Source organism: Venturia canescens, chromosome 7 (assembly GCF_019457755.1).
Source record: "Venturia canescens isolate UGA chromosome 7, ASM1945775v1, whole genome shotgun sequence".
Classification (NCBI taxonomy): Eukaryota; Metazoa; Arthropoda; class Insecta; order Hymenoptera; family Ichneumonidae; genus Venturia; species Venturia canescens.
Window position 1 is genome coordinate 14,159,557 of NC_057427.1, and position 17,994 is coordinate 14,177,550.

The 17,994-nt window shown below is 42.6% G+C and overlaps 1 protein-coding gene across 2 annotated transcripts in view; it reads left to right on the forward strand.

Annotated features, from left to right (window-relative positions):
- The first annotated feature begins 12,452 nt into the window (after positions 1–12,452).
- The window catches only part of Ephrin (ephrin), a 37,157-nt gene continuing 31,615 nt past the window's right edge, over positions 12,453–17,994 (forward strand). For both annotated transcript variants that reach the window (XM_043422847.1, XM_043422848.1), the window contains exon 1: positions 12,453–14,172. In XM_043422847.1, the coding sequence (XP_043278782.1) occupies positions 14,054–14,172 (119 nt within the window). In that variant the 5' untranslated portion in view covers positions 12,453–14,053. The remainder of the gene's footprint in view (positions 14,173–17,994) is intronic.

The following is a 17,994-nucleotide window of genomic DNA, read 5'->3' on the forward strand; positions in this document are numbered from 1 at the left end:
ACGAAGGACTTTTCGCTTATGCATGCATCGCGTCTAGAAAATCTGGGCCAACGGGTATCGGCTAAGCAGAACGCGAGAGTCCTCGATTTTCTCGAGCTCTCGTTTCCCGATCAAATCTTGACTTCGTCGATATCGCTCCTGCGCGCGGGGGAGAAAGTCTTCATCCGCATATTCGCAGACAATAAATGATCGAACTGACATGCACTTGGGATAAATACCACGTCAATAATCACTGCCTTTATTTCTCACAGAAACGTCGTTATTTCAATGAGATTCCGAGATAAAAAAATCCTCTGTATTAATCGTAGAAATATATCGAGCCACAAAAACGTTTATGAGTACAGGGCAGTTAAAATGTGCGCAGTGACCCAGTTTTTTAATTAAAATTATTTTTGTTGTTTTATTACTGTTACGATTATTAGCGACCCTACATATTAAATTATGACTAGCTCGCAAGTCCAGGTCAAAGACAACTGACGAGGAATCTCTCTAGCACATTAACGTGGAGCGACCGAACACCAGAGCTAATTAAGGCCGAGGCTCCTGCATGCCACCTTCACTATTGCTGCCTCTTCTCTTTATCATTTTCTCTGTCTATCTCTCTCTGCCTTCATTTATTTCGATGAGGCGCCTATGAATATAATATTCATTCAGGTGTAGTCGACTTCAAGATGCTTGCACTCAGTCACTCGTAGAATCTTAGGTAACTGCGTGATACGCTTCTCGAGAATGGACATTCTTACGTCAAGTTGAAAAGAAATAAAAATGTGTCGGCTGGGACCAGCAAAGAGGAAGCCTCGTTTCGTAGGGTGTGAAAGAAAGGTTGAGAAAGAGATTTCTTAATTCGATTGAAACGCGAGGAAAGAGACAGTTTAAATGACAGTTTAAAAATTCTGAGGAATTTTCGTTTCATCTTGTGGGCATATCGAATATAAATACTTTCTGAGATGGATTTCTCCGAGGACGTAAAAATGGATTTGAAGCTTTCAACTCCCTATCAATATCCGCTTTTATTTATTCATTTTTTCCAGCTCATTTCCTCCTACGTAATCGCGTATCGAGCATCAATCTTATTCAAACTTTTGGATTTTCGACGATTATGAGCTGGTCCCGTAACACGGAGGGTGAAATGGTTTTGACGAGGCTGATTCACGCGCGATTATCCTCGTCCAAAGTGGGCTCTTTCACTTTCACTCTCTTTTTCGTACTTGCTTTTCCTCCCTCAATGCTGAATAATTTTAACGCAATCACGTTAAAATTCTTGCACCCTGATGGGCCACGACACGAGGCATCACGCTTGTCATTCGTGATGGCCTCACGCAGTCTCTCTCTCTCTCTCTCTCTTCGTATGATTTATCGTCGTTTTATTAAAAGCAGCCTGGAAAAAGAGACCGATAGTTCCGAGAGGGACGGAAATTCTTCTTCCTTCTTTTTTTTTCGAAAATTTTTTTTTATACGAATATTTGACACTCGGGAGAAGCCATCATTCTTCCTCGTGAGAGTGTTAGGATGAGCGAGAGAGAAACGCTTTTACCACCGCACCAAAACCACCACCGTCACCCTATCCGCACTGATGTGCGTGACTAATGATCATTCTGTCTCGAGCGCTCGATATTCAACGCGTTCGAGCTTTCTCTCTCTCTCTCTTTCTCTCGACACATACAACCCGCGTATAACTACGAGATAAACATGTGTCAAGAAAAGTTGAAAGAAAAAATAAAGTAAAAAACGTATGGAACAACGTGTCGACGAGAGAATCTCTTTTCCTACCCTCTCTTTCTCTCTCACTCTCCGCGCTACCCAATCTCGACTCCGTATTTAGAAATGCCACTTTGAAAATTCTCGTTTTAACAATCAACGCCCCTTTCCTGCGTGTGTTTCTGGTCCATCCTCAGATTTCTTCTAATCAGCTGTGCTGACGAATGCGCCCGTTACCCTCGGTATCCAACAAAGCAGCCTCAAATTTCTACACTTAATTAAACGAATTTTTACCCCAACGATCATTATGCGGTGCAATCCAATGTGAAAATAAATGAAGATTATTCGTCTTTCTCCTGCTGCTGCAAGTTAAAATAAAAAGTTTCTATTTTATAATCAAATGAACTTTTAATCTGGCGGTGATTGTACAGAAAAGCTAGAAAATGAGATTGTTGTTCCGAGAGGAAGTGCGTGAAAGCAGATCGAAAACCCGATAAATTGTTACTCGTGGAGCATATACATCGATGAAAATTCCAATAATGAAAAATTCCGCTTCGTAACGATTTTCCTTCCTGGCCGTAATTAATGTTACCATAACCACCGGTTAGTCTCCGTCTCACTCCGCGCTCCAGAAGAGAGGAGAATTATTAGATAGGATCATGATGAACGAGTGCGCGACACAGGCAACGAAAGGGCGAGAATCTCTTGCTCCTCTTTCTCTTTCTCGCTCTGTCTGTTTCGCGAATGCGAGAGAGACGGTGATAAAGAGAAATATATAGCGGGGATGATTGCGCGGGGATTTCGTTGAGTTCGGGTGGTTTGTAACAGCGGTGGTTAAACTAGGAAACACTTTGCTGGAGCACGGAGAGGGAAGAAGATTCGAATCGTTGGGGTTCTAACGTCCTGCGCTCCGTTCCCGCAACGATGAAACGTCGGAGAATGATTTCATGCCTCCGCATTCCCCGAGTATATATATATACGTGTGTAACCCCCGAACAAGACGATGAGAGTGTTGGCCAGACAGAGTAGGAGACAAGGGAGAGAAAAAGTGGTAGAGAAAGCGATCGTGAAGTTGGAGAGAAAGAGGGAGAGACGAAAAAAAGAGAAAGAGAAGGCAAAAGTGGAGAGAAGCTATGGCCCATCTGGAATAATAGAATACCATTTGCCATTGTGTATTGTACATGTATCTTTTCTCGTTCTCTCGGCTCTTATCCCCTTGCCCCCTCGATATGTACACGCGTATTTGTAAATTGAAATTCTGAGCATCAGAAGGGCCCAAGTTTCCATGAATTTCCATCTTTAATCCTCGAGATCCTTCCTTTTTCTATTCAACAATCGATGCGACTTATAGTAACTCGTATATAGCCTTTTATAGTGGATTATATTTGTGTGCATCACGATACATCGGAGAGGGGAACGATGTGCATTCTCTCCAACACCTTCGACCATAACACAAGACCCTTACCATTATTACACACTCTCTATTTCCTTTATCTCTTTCTCGAACCTATTTTTTATCTTATTTTTTCTTTTCTTTCGATTTCGTACATGAGATATTCCATGCCAATTTAGCGCCGATTTTGGCTCATTTTTTTTCGCAAACTTCTCAGAGTGCAAACGGTAAAGTGTGCTTTCTTCGCTATACGGTTGGAGCACAGCAAAAATATTGGAAAGAAATCCTTTTAGATTTCCCTACTACGATATTCAAAGTAGCAGAAGAACTTTACTTGGAGAAACGGAGATCGAATTTATTCTCGTACGAGTACTGTTTTCTGAAACTTTATTGTCCAGCATTGGAACCTTCTTACGTTATTTTTTTTATGGAGAGTACGGTAGACCGCATGAGAGTTGGAAAATTAAAATAATTTCAGATACATTCCTCGAGTGTTGAATAGTATGGAAATATTTTTTCCTCTCATCCGTGTAACCGAGTTGGCGCGTGGAATGTCTTATGGGTGTATTTACTTTTCCTTTAGTTTTATTTTGCCTGAAGTTGCGGAACCTCGAGGTGATGGGCTCCCAAGTGTATTTAAAAGCCACATTACAATACTCTCGATTGTCGAGTGTCGAGAAGATTCTTCAAAGCCTAATACTGTGTAGGCTTAAGTATTCTCGTGACTTATACAATCGAAAATCCCCGTGAACCGTGAAAGCGACGCCAGCCGTAATTTGTAACAATAAACAGCAAAAAAGGATTCTCGCTGAAAGAGATTCCCCGGGAGTCACGTCCTTTTTCCAAGACGTGATAAAATTTTTTAATTTTTTCACGCCGGTTCTACAATAATTGCGACGATTTGTCACTGAATTACGAAATACTCGTGGTTTTTCTCACGTCGAAAGAAGCCCATTTATGATTGATGTAACTATTTTCCAAACAAAATAAGCGAGCAAAGGCAGAAGCATTGCACGAAAACTCATCGCGGACCACCGAGATCAGCTGGAATTGATCATTACTTTCGATAACCGTGTCTGTGAAAAGATTTTATAAAAAGCAATTACATTTAATCGATTTTAACAATAATTAAAAACATTCAAGGTATATCATGTTCGAAAGTATATTTTATGGGCGTCTAAATTGGATCGATTTTTACTCCCTAATTAAAGATATGATCACTTTAAATTAATGTCAGAGTTATTAATTCGAAATTGTAAATAAATTTTCTCAACTTATCTTTTGGCGAATGGAATTACAAACCATTAATTAATCGAGGATCCGTCACTGACCGAACCCGAAATTTCATTCGTCCCATTCGGAAATGAATCGAGAAAAACGTATTAAAAGAAAGCTATGACAGAAATGGGCCATGTCAAGAAGAAACAAAATGTGAGATCATATACGAGTGCTCGTTACAAATTTCATTCGATCTTTAACGTGGTATATTTTTTATTACTATTGAGACAATCGTCTCGATTTTTTTCCCAAACCTTCGTTATATACTTTATTGTTATTGTGTACGTTTTTCATAAACTTCATTCGTTATATGGTAAGATAAATGATTTTTTACGGATAGTCCTTATAACCCTGTGTATATTTTTCTTCGTATTCGAACACGTTTATCTCAATAATCAATAAGACGAACCCTTTAAAATTTCATATGCGTGTCAGTCGACTACCCATTTAAAGTCTGTAAAAATTTCAAGACTTTCTCAAGAAAATCGTTCCGTGCATAAACTACCTTAAATCTTTTGTAAAACGTGAGAAATAAATGTGCTTTTTGGATGTGAACGAACGTTGCGTTTATAATTTAGTAACTGAATTCATTATTTGGATTTTTTTATCATTTCCAATGAAATATATAATCCTATAAGTCTATATTAGAATGCGAACAGGTTAAATTCTGCGACTGACGAACGGTTTCTATTTTAATCAAAGTCCGAAATAGTACGTATCAATAATTTATCCTGTGCTCCGATGATTCAATGCGTGAAACCATTTCTATCATAATACACGTCCACAGACTGCAAACCGTTCGAGTAACAAACTCTAAAATCAATTTGATTTACAGCTAATAAAAAGTACTAATTGATTCGTAATGAATTTTCCCGTCAATCGAGTTTGCGATGTTACATTGACGAGACAGGATTCGTGTATTTTCGTTATTGATGAAAATGCGTGACATATTTATTTCGAAATAGAAATCCAATCGCGTATAATTAGTGAGGAACATCGATTTTGAGCACTATCGCGAAATTGATGAATTTTTTTACCCTCGATCAATTGAAACTCGGATAAGGAGCAGCCAGAGGATATTAGAAATAAAATTGAGAATGGCAACAACAAAAAATGCTGTACAGAGTATCCAGAGTGCACAGTTCACAAACCGACAAAATGTATTCCTGGCATGTTTTTTTTTTTTCTTTTTTTTTTTTTTCGTGTCACGAGAGACCAGCAGCAATGGTTGCGGCGCACAGAGCATCGGACGGGGCTTCCATCTCCGTCTCTCTTAATTTCTCGTCACTCCAAACAATAAACGAAAAAATGAGTGGAAAAATAAAATCTCGAGTCTCTGGCAAACGGTAATGCTGCTGCTGCTGCTGATGCTCATGAGAAAGAGACGGAGGGAAGCTGAACGAAAGAGCACACTGGCCCGCCGCCCGCAATAGAAACGTCATAATGGCCGGTGAAATAAAAAAAGAAATATATATAAAAAAAGAAAAACGTTGAGGCCTCGTGCGGTGGAAACAATACGAGGAACGGCGACGAGACCATTGTACTCATTGCACCACGGGTTCGTCGTCGTCGTCGTCGTCGTCGTTGTCGTCGTCTACGGACCGTTTGATGCTGATGCTGGACGTCGGAGCAATATTTCTCTCTCTCTCTCTCTCTCTTTCTCTCTTCCAGTGTATCTCCATTTTGCTCTCTTGCTGTCCGTATCGAAAAGCGGGCTGTCCCATTAGACCAGACTTCTCTATACACTCTGTATTACGGTGTCTACTATTTCCCTAACGTACATTTTCCTCGAATCTCGGTCAGTGCACTCGGCAACAGACACTTTCATAAAACAAAAGAAACAACAAGTAACAACTCAAAAGAATAATAAAAAATCTTCTCTCCAGCAAATTGGAAGCTTTGAGCCACACACAACAAACGTTAAATTGTCCTTTCAACAAAGTCATTTCAAAGATAAAAATAACATATATGCGCGTTCGTTACAAAAATTTATATGGCAGAAGGGAGTCTGTGTAAAACGAATTTAATTCAGGACTGACAGTTGCACGAGTGAGCTCCGGCCCTGAGTCTTTTGGAGACTATCTCTTGGAACAATTCTGTACACGGTTCGATTGATCGCTCATGGGATCATCAACTATTTTCCAAATGAATAAATCGACGCGAAGTGAAATTTAGAAGCACTTGGAAAGAATCTCAAGAGCACTCGACGCTTCGTGATCCTGAGAATGATTACGACACGAGAACAAAAATGAAAGTGAAAGGCCTCCGTGAAAAATTGATTTCAATTGTTCGAATCGAAGACAAAAGTTTTGGGGGGGCACATGTGAATGTGCTTGCGTATGAATACGAAGATCGTGAAGATTGGCCAATGGCTAATGGATCCTTCAGTCATTTTAATCGACACCTCAAACACCGAAATAGATATCGCTCATTTCGTTCTCACGCGCGTGTACGTAACATATCCAAACGAGAAATATGTATATCGCAGTTGCTTCGATGAAAAGAGTGTCACACTGATCTTCGAATAAAAGAGATATCAAAGTGAGACTGGAACATTCGACAGATTTCTTTGGAGCGAAATTACGGTGCAAAAAAAAGCCTGACATGGCAAAAGTGTATATTCCATTTACAAAGGTGCAATGAGGAGGAGATGAAATTCAATGCAGCCTTTTTATAAATTTGTAGCTTCTTCCTTCTTCTGCAATCTTCGATAAAATGATCCCCTCTCTCCTCATGCACCAAGATTATTCTCGAGTACCGAAGCAAATAGATTTTTCTCGAATTCGTAACGCCCCGGAGAAAGAGACTCGGTCGTACGAATTATTTTATAACCACATACTCTATTTCTATACGAATTTCTATGTATATATGTTGCACTGTAGAGATGCCATTGTTCGTGGTTTTAGCGGGGCTTTCTCGCCGCAGCGGCAGTGTGAATCATCATCCCCTTCTCGAGAATTATTGTCTTTTTTCGCTCGCGGTCTCTTTCTTTTCGAAGCTCCGACGAGTATATTCGTGGAGCAAACAGAGCGCGCCAGTGGTCCGGGGTCGTCGCACATAAGAGTATGTACACATAGTAGAAACAGAAGGAAACGTCGCGTGTATTTTTCGGCGAGTGTGTCGCCGACGGTGCAAAGACTTTTTCTTCTCTTTCTCCCCACCGAAAAATTCGTCGCACCTGTCCATTCGGATCGTCTCCCTTTCCTTTTTCCTGCCTTTGGCGAGTTGCGTCTTTTCGTAACTCCCAGACATGCACACGGCCGGAGTGAATCGTCCGTACTTCCCTTCGACATATTTCTGTATTTGTACGACCGCGCAGTGGCCGAAAGTCAAGCCTCAAAAAACGAATAACCCGCTTTGCCCACTTGGCCGTATAGAAACGGCCAAAGTTTTCCTGTTTGCTTAGGATTTTTCAAGCTTTTAGTGTACTCTCTTTCGCTCACTTTACCCTCACTCTGTGAATCTTCACAAGAGACAAAATAATAAACGGCCGGTAAACACACCGAAGGATTCCAAAAAAATTGGCATTACGGGCGTGGGACTAAATATTCTTCGTCTTCATTTCTCGGCCATTTTCACTTATTCCTCGTTCTTTCACCGGCTAATAAAGGCGTCAATCCATTTAAATTTTAAACCACCACAAGTTTATATCCCCGCTCGCACATCAAGAGCTTTCGAATGATTAAGCACACACACACGCGCGCGCGCGCGCAAACGCATTCTGGCCTACATACCTGTAACGGCGAATAATGTGTAACGGCAGATCGGCAAGTTTATTTGGGCAAGATTTAAAGATCTCCTTTCCGTAAGGGGGAAAAAGAGAGCGTGACTCGACTTTATTAGAGGCCGCAGAGACGAGAGCGCGCGAGGTCTTGCGCTGAACCCAGCAGCGGAGAGAAACCACAGCCGGAGATATCCACAGAAGCTCGCGAGGCGAACTCCGAACGAACGAACCAGCTCTTCTTAACCTCCTGGCAAATTTCCTCCCCTTCTTCGTGCCTTATTACGAATATCTCGATACGCCTCAAAGTATATACTTCGTTTGCTCATCGTGCCCGACTAATTATACCTAATGGCTCGATTTAATTGCTAACTAGTGTCTATATAGTTATGTACATGAAAATATTCGATACAAATGAGCGGAACATGTGCGAGCGAGGTTTCTTTCGAATTTACATAGACGTAGAATACCTCATTTAAAAAACCTTGGACATAAATCACCCAGCGATCGATGCCTCATCGTCATTTTTCTCCACAAATTTACTATTCTATTACAATGACACGGCGATATTGGAAAAAAAGCGACTCAGTTATTGCTATTTCAATTATTTCTCACGAACGAGATCCAATTACGGGATGTATCAAGAGTGAGAGAGAGAGAGAGAGATAAACATCGAGTTTCATTTTCAAAGTAATTTATCAATATTTTAATCACGAAAAATCAAGAGAAGCGGCAGCGTCTCGACGCCAAGTATTAAAAGAAAAGAAGCAGCCAACGCGAATACGCCGGTTTTATGAAGACACAACGATTTCAAATCGTTCTCATACTAAAAAACGTTGTATCTTCCGATTGCTCCTTGTTGCAACTAAATCGGTCCAGGCAGTCGTGAGTTACGATGATTTCCTCGAATTGTCTTCCCTTCGCGTTTGGCTTTCCATTGCTCGTCGTATAAGATCCACGGTGCGAATGAAGGATCCGAGCAGATTGTCAATTTGATAAATTTTTTCCATCAATCATCCACCGCGACGCCAAGTTTTTTGCTCCTCTTCCGCCTCGCCTCTTTATTCTCTTGTTTCGTATTTTTGTGTGTGTGTTTTTTTTCTTATCCACTCAAGTATTAACGGAAGTTATGATGGGTTCCCGTAGGCTTCTCAGTCGATGAAAACCCCCACGGATATACACTCCGAGCCGCGCACCGAACACACGAACGCGATTCTGCATGAAGAGGAGGAGGAGGAAGGGATTTCGATAGGTCTCTTTCACGAAGCGTTACCTACGTTAGGCGGACTAATGACCAACATGACTGTCCGTGGGTAGATACCGGTTCTCCGCAGACTGAACTCTCTTACTTCTCGTGCGCGAGACCCGGGCCTCCCGGCCCATAGAGGCGAGCCACAACAGAATCGAGCAGAGTGAGAAGCGATCTTTGAGGAAAAAGGGAAGAGTAAGAAAGCCAGAGAAAGATCGGTGCAGAAAATCGAGAGGTTTCGAGACGAGGGCGCCACTTGATGCCGCATGAAGTGCAATTATCGTGTGTCCCTCTCTCTCTCTCTCACACAGACTCGCTCTCCAAAATGAATTTTCTCCCAATGAAAATCGGGAGCGATCCTGCACCGTCGGAATTTCAAACTTCGATGACGTTCTTCCGAGAAGAAAACAAGCGTATTTTTTCTCTCACGCGAATCGAAAGTCAAGAAAGGGAGCCGTGGAGTTTGTTGGCCGGATTATAGGAGCAATATAGTCCCGAGCTTTTTCGTGCAGGAAATGGAAAGTGCCTCGCGATCTCGTAATTCAAGAGGAGAAGCACTCGTGCTTTTAAAAGCCCATTTCGCTCCGCCGCGACGAAAAGAAAACGACATTTCGGGTGACGGCGAATGGGATATTATAACGCACATATACATCTATGAGTTCACGCGTATAAATATATAGATAAACAAGAATATATAAGTTTTGTGAAACGCTTTTTATCAAAAGATCCGGCGAGATAGACCTCGAGTTTGTCGTGAGACGGCCGAGGAGACCCCTCGGAGATATTCTTCTGATGTTTTACGCTTCGTTTTTTATTTCCTCCGTTGTAATATCTATATTTTTAGACTGGTAAGTGAAATTGGTAATAATTAATTTCGAAAGGCTTGAATATTTTTGCAAGACAGCTGAGAAGCTCGTTCGATCTCTTTGATCGCGAGGCTGCTCGATAAATTATTGGGCTGCGATTACAGCTTGGTTCAACGTTGTTTTTGTCACTCCGCGGAATTTATACTTACGAAAATAGCACAAAAATCCATAGGAACGAAGGGATTGCTCTGAAGTATGGAACCGCGAACCTTCCGCCGGATTCTTCCCACAGTTCGATCTGCGGATTAAGAAAAAAGGGAGGGAAAAAAGTCGTAATAAAATGTTCGCTCCTTTATCATCGAGCCGCGATGATAATACCGTTTTTCCCACTATTTCTCCGCTATACTCGGAAGCGTTTTTCGCGAACCTGTGAATTCGTTGTGCTGGGAAGTGATCGGCCGTGAGTAGCCACGAAAGTATTACAAGAAGAATAAAAGACGAACACAAGAAGAGAGAAAAGACTCGGAACGATCACGCGAAAGAGGTAAACTGCGCGCTGTGATCGTTCTTGGCTTACTGAGAGAAGCCCGGAGCACTCCTCGTAACACCACCGGCAGATCTCGCGCGTTTTCTTACCTTTATAACTTCCACACGCGTATATACACGAGTACGTATTCACCCGAAGTACATATATACGTAAACGAGAGAATCAGTGCGAATTTGGACTGCCATTTTAATTAAAAACGCGCGAATCGTCCCTCGGAAATGAAAGACCTTTTAAAAAATCGATGTCGAGGCCACCGCACGGGAATAACTGATAAAAGAGAAGTCCGGAGCCTTCTCTTAGAGTATCACCCCAACGAGCCCTCACAAATCGGAATAAACGTCGAACTGGTGAGTTCGTTGATCACCACAGAATCTAGACATAATTGCACTTGGAAATGTATCCCTTGTAACAAATGTCGTCGAATTTATTCTCAAAAAAGATTTACCGGAAAGTTGAAATATATCTTCAAATAAATTCTCCCATGCTCGTATAAATTTTTATATTTCAATTCCGCGACGGAACGAACAGGGAGAAAACGGGGCCGAAAATTCTAGAGGAAAGTACTAGCAATTTGGAGAATTGATTCTAAGAGTAGCAATTGTCGTTCTATCCACCACAGTAAAAAGACACCCATACCTTTTATTCATCAAAAGACTCAAAAATGTTTTTCTCCACAAGCATAGTAAAAAATGTTTTCAGTCACTTCAAATGTTTATAAAGTATGCTCGCGGGCAGCCCTGAAAATATAGTTAAATGTCACACGTATTCGGTGCACACTCGAGTATTTATCATAGAATTTACTATGCCGACAGTGAAAATTCGTGCTTTACAATACACATTTACACTTATGGTAAGTGCTAGTCCGATATGACGAATAACACTCGAAAATAAAACAAAATATAGTTCTCACGTGCATCGCATGTTGCTATCCGCATAAAGCTGTTTATAATTGAATGGAGGAAAGCTGGCAAAACAATTTAGTATTTCTCGCCATATACAAAACGAATCCGTTTTCGGAATTCGGAAAGAAAATGATTGCGAGATCGCGTATCCGCCTTCGCACCCGCAAGTAACCGATGGGAATCTCGGTTGATAAAATATGACTCCGAAGAGTCTTTCTGCATTACGATCTGACGCTACGCGAATGAACTGTTGACGGGGACGGTTGTGGATTTTGATGAAAAATTGATGAAGGTTATGGTCGAAATTAGCAGCTAGTCCAAATTCGCACCAGTTTATCTACAGTCGTTTGTATACCTGTGCGAATAGCACACATACACGTGCGTATCTAGATATAAATGAGAAACCGGGTGGAGGAGAAGGATTCTCTCCCTCGTGTGAACCCTCGGCGTCCACTCGGCGTAATAGACGAAGCGAAGGCGGCAGCGGCGGCACACGGTAAGAGCCGAAGCCCGTGGGGAGAGCCGCCGTCTCGCTGCCGCGGCCGCAGCAGCAGCAGCAGCAGCAGCAGCGAGCGGCAGCAATAGCAGTTGAACATCGACGGCACGACGGCGGGTGAGCGCGAGAGAGAAAAAGAGTGGGGAATCCCCCTGCAGTCTCGTGCTCTTCCGCCAATTCTCGGCCCCCTTCGACGAAATTTCATCCTACCCCCACCGTGGAAGAGCTTCCCCTACTCTGCGGAGCGAGGGTAAAAACATTGGCGGGGGTGGTAAGGGGGAGAGAGGAAAGGAGGGGGCACCGCAGACGCGACACGAGCAACCGCGACACTCTGCGGCGATCGGACAGACGCGTCCGCGACTCCGACCAAGGAACGTCCGCGTCGCTTATTCCCGTCATTTCGTTCACGTGTTCTCCAAACTCACTCGGCTCAAACAACTGAGCAAAGAATAAACTACTTTTACGGAGGAACTAAGATTATTATCGGGTTCGAACAGCGACGGTGTTGGATCGTATTTTTTTTCATTACATTCGGGACAGCAGTAACGATCGAAGAAAATCCAAAACTTACCCTCTGGATTACAAGTGGATTACGGGTGTTGTTGTTTTGTATGTTTCTTTTTTTCTCTCGTTGTTGTTTTTTTTATTTTTATTTTTTTTTTTTTTTTATTATTATTACTTTTTTTTCTCGATTGAAAAAGTGATTCGTGTGACTCGACGCTTGTGGTGTTGCGATCAGTCTTTTTAGTTGTTGTACTTCGTATCCATCGTACGGGAGTTTAGTGAGAGGACGTCACGTATCCGACGTACCTTCGTCGCAAGTCTGTGTGCTCCCGTGAGAATTATCTTCCACTCGTTATATGAATAAGGCGGGTGGGAATTTAGCTCGATCGGAGGACACTAACGAAATTGGAGTCGATCGCTGTCGTCGGTCCTCGGGATCACGTGGAGAAGCATTTTTGTTTATTGACGATCGTTGTTCATCCGCTCCGGAGACTCGGAGGAATTAAAAGCCGCAAATGCAGGTGCAGAATGCGGAACGAGGACGCTCCGAATGGCACTAGACGGCGCGACACTTCGGTCAAATATCCATCGAATTCCATGAGAACGATAATCGAGGTCGGAGGGGGCGGCGAGTGAGGTCTGACATCGGGCAAGAAGAAAGCTCAAAATTCCGAAAAGTTTTACCAATGAAAGGCGAGACGTGCGAGTGGAGCTCGTCTTCCGGTGAGCTAAAATCGCAGCAGCATTCGAAGCTTCCACGAGCGATCGAAAGTTCGGTCTTCCGGCGGCTTCCGAGAACGTCCCCAATCACGAGTCGATGAAGCCGCGAGAGTGAGTTTTATCGAAAAGTTGGTGAAAGAACGCGAAACCGTTGGAAACTCGGAGGATCGACGGAAAAATCGTCCAGTCCAGAGCACAAAAGGTCCTCAAGAACAACGGGATAGAAAAATAGTCGAGTTTAACAGTTGAAAAAGTGCAGTGATTTTCGTGTTGTCCAAGAACGAGGGTCCTTCGTAATCAGGATTATTATCAATCAAACAGCGAACGAGAGTTGATCCGCATATTGGCAATGTGCAAACGTCTCGTGACAAACGCCAAATCGTGATTCATTATTCGATATTTGTACGGATACATACGTGTGGCTTGTTTATTTTCACCGAAAATAGTGCATGCCGGATGCTAAAGTGTGTCTCGTCGTGTGAATGTGGCCGTTTCGCAGTGATGCTCTAATCAGGCGGGGGACGAATATAAATAATAAAAAAAAACGGCGACGCGTATCGTAGTGCGTTGCGAGATCGAGAGTGGGGCAACGATTGTGTAAAAAGTCAGTAAGGAAAGAGATTCCGGGGAGGCCATTAACAGCGAGGAAAAACGAGAGAAAATTCTTTTTCTTTGGGGAGAAAAGGACCACCACTTTTTTCGTGGCGGTCCTGGCGGAATCGCGTTATTTATTATTACGATGGTTTCCCCGTCTTTCGTTACCCTCGTGTTCCTCGTCTGCCTCCAAACGGTTCTACTTTCCACAGTTAGCAACTGTGCGAAAACCATCAGCATGTACTGGAACACGACGAATTCGATGTAAGTTTCATTCTCACCTTTCATCTTTTCATAATCCCTTGCTGCTCCGCGACGCACGCGTTAAAAAGTTCAACGCCGAGACGCACGCTATTTCGTCCGAGAGATTGCCGGCTCGCGAAAAATCCAGGAAAATAGTAGCCGGGACGAGAAAAACGCAGTTGCACGAAGCGTTTTCTCGTTCGATCGGAGCGAACGACTTCGGTGAGCTCGATGCCAGGTATGGCGCGATCTTCACCCTGCATGCTAACGGTACACGTCGACACATATTTGTGCACACATCTATCCGAAGAATATCAAGTCCTCCGGGTCGAATAACGACTTGTGATTTCGGAATCCGAGTTCGCAATGTTTTCTCTCATCGATCTTAGCTCTCGAGCCTTTTCTTTTAAATCCCTACATTTTTGCCACTCGAGCTCGTGTGTCTGGACGGCTCAGCTGCGCTACCACTCGCCGTCGGACAGTTTCACCGGAGCGCAAGAACGCCAAACTTTCGAAACTGACGCTTCGTCGTGTTTTTACCATTTTTTTGAGATTTTCATTAGTTTCGAGGTTTTTTTTGTGGTTTGTTCTACCACCTTTTGCAATACTCTCAATCGACTGATTGTTCAATCAAAATACAATGGAAAATAATGGAAAAATGTTGAAATATGTCGATCGCAAGTTACATTTTCTTTCCACCTTCGTATTCTCAATTGTCTTTCTTCGCACGAACATCAAAAAAAAGTGGTTCTTTTGAAAATCTCATAAAAATAGTGCACAAAACTTCGGACCGGATGATCGTTTCCTTGACCTCTGTAAATTCGATAAAAAAAAAAAAAAAACGTCGCTAATCGATTCAACGATTTCAAGGCTCAACGGGGAAGAAGTGCGAAAATGGAATTTAATATCAAGGTCGGTCGTTGAACTTGCGTAGAAAGTGCGCTTAACAACGGAGGCTGAAGATGAAGTTGGCTGATTGAAGCTACAAATAAGATAATAAGATAATTTACTTTTGCAAGCAATGTTCATCTCTATGAGGGAACGATGAAGAACGTGCAAACGCGCGATGATGATTTTTTGAATAGCGAGAGACCACCGCTCGGGGAATCGTGACCGATCGGCAGTTCCATGGCGCCGACACGACATTTCAGCGGAAGAATAAAAAAGAGCGAATAAAAGATATATAAAACATACACGAAAGGTCTAGACGTACAATGCTTTATGTACTTTATATACGTCACGAGTAAATCGCGACGTGCGTTGACCGTTCGCGACGATCAGCTATTGCCCATTTTGTAAATTCAACTCTCGCATCGCGATTGATGTAAATCGTTCTGGCTCACTCTTTCGCGCGTATATAAAGACGATTTCGTGAGGTAAATACGGGATTTACGGATATAGGGAATCGCGCGAGCGAGCATACTTTTGAAGGAAAAAAAAGCCAAACAAACGCCTCGAAGGTGTTTTGCTCGTTTTCTCGAGACCCCATGCGAAACACACACAAAAGGAAATAGATATCGGTTCGCTTTTGCACACTGCGGCGAGTTTGATAAATTCCAAGCTCATTCGAAGCCCATTCCAATATGTATATACATCGGTATAAATGTGTATGGGGATTTTCGAATGCGAGGCGTGTTCGTTGGGGACACGCGGTGTCTCACCCTGACGAATCACCTTGCAAAATTCTAACTTTTTCGCTTCCCGCTCTCTCGCACTTTCTCATTATTTGTACATTTAACTGTAAATTTATTCCACTCCGGACAGGATCCGGAGTCACTCTTTTCGACTTTGAACAAAGGAGAAATTGAGATTCTCCTCAGAAATGCCCAATAAACTGACAATTGAGGGAGCATTAGCAATTGACAAGTTTCTACCTCTTTCGTTTGCCATTGAACCTCGAAAAACAAGCTTTGCATTGGCGAATGGAAGAAAAATCTCTTTTCGATCGTGCGAAATTGCCGGAACGTGTGATACGTCGCAATCTCGGAAAGTATCATTCCGAATACTCGTGAAAATCAGCCCCGATTTTCCATCGTTGAAAAACGATAAAACGCGTTCGCCTCTTTGCACGAAAGCCCAGATCCTCGCGACCGATTTCACAAACGGATGGAAAAATATTTCCCGTCGTTTAAAACAATATTGCGTGCTTCCCAAGGGCACAACGCCGAGCTGCGGGAGTGCGAGGAGGGAAGAGACCGAGCGCAGAAATATAAAAAGGGTCAGCAGTAGGGAGAGAGAAAAACAAAAATGACGAGGAAGGCACGACTGCGGCACGTAGACATTTACGAGTACGCAGGCAGCATTTTAATACGTCCTTGAACCTCCGAACCTATAGAGATACTTGAAAGTGTGTATCGTTACGAGAATATATCTGTAGATAAATGGCCAGTAAAGTAACCTGGCCGAGACGGCGAGAGGGATAAAGAAACTATGTACGAGATTCACGAAGAGTGTTCGATGCGCCGAAGAGAGAGCAGGTCTTGGCGAAAGAAAAACGTTGAAAGAAAGCGAAAGCCTCGCCCGAGCACTTCGCCAAAAGAGAGAGAGAGAGAGAGAGAGACTTTGCCCTTTCATTCCCTTGAAACGATCACGATAGTAGTCAAACAAACAAAATAGAATGGGACCTTTCATTCGGGAATAAATCGCGCCGAGTTAAACTGCACGATTCGAGTAATATATATATTTAACGCTCGTATAGTACAACGTCACACATTCCCGAGGTTTCCTTCAATGATGGCGAGACGAGCTGTCGCGGGTCCGAGGTATAAAAACGTGTGAGTCCCGCGGGAACCGGAAATTGCGGGAACGTCTCTCGTAACGGCGCGCCGGTGCCGCAAATTCACGCCCACACGGCACGCACGTGCACTTTCTCGCGCCCTCTCTTTGCGTTGCATGTATTCGTGTATGTGACGCGTGCGTATGGAATTTTTTCTTTATTCCTGTCGTTTTCTGACATTTCCATTTCGCACCATTGAAATTACGTGCTCGAATCAAAGTTTCTATTTCAGTTTTGACTACATTTTATTTTTCGAGCCGCACTGTGTACCGGGCTCAAAGTTTCGAATAAAACGTTCAATCGTTCGGGTTTGTGATGAAACTCAGTTCTCCGAGAGGATCGGATTTAAGGCAGTTCATCTGGTGATCGAATTGACAAAGAAATTTCGGTAAATAAAATTGAATACAGTAATGAGTTATTGTAAATTTCAATTGTGAAAACAGTACTAAGCGTAGCCGGAAACGGCATAATAATTTTACTCGACAGTTCATCATCGAGTCAACATAAATTTTACAACGTTTCCGTGGTGAACTGTGTAGGAAAAAATAGGACAGTTTAAACTTAGGCAATTTAAAAATTTTCAGTCAGAGTTGACTTGGAAATTACAATGTTTTTGGTAAAAACCTTCAAAATGGGCGATATCGCATAGTAATTCTTACTATTTTTTTCTCTCAGTGCAGAGACTTCCATAAGTGATAGAAAAATGTCTGAAGAATATGTTGGCGGCTTCGTAAAATCCATTCAATACTTATAAAGTCCGCAACCGATGATTTTTTTCTCGGAGAAAGGGCGAAGAAGGGCCGGTAAGAAAATATTGCTGTAATTGAGAAAAAATTGTCTTTTTTTAATACGTTTCTGCCACGTTTTAATAGCGCCAGACGTTCGAACACCGATTATGACATGAACGCGCGTGAAAAATTCTGTCAATATATAACAGCTGAATAGACAGTTGCGAGGTCGTCGCAGCGTTGCCAAATAATTTTTCTTTTGACTAACTCGATGGCAGATGAACTTCCTTAAATGCGAACGTCTCACGTTGCATGGATCGCACTAACGAATAATGCTCT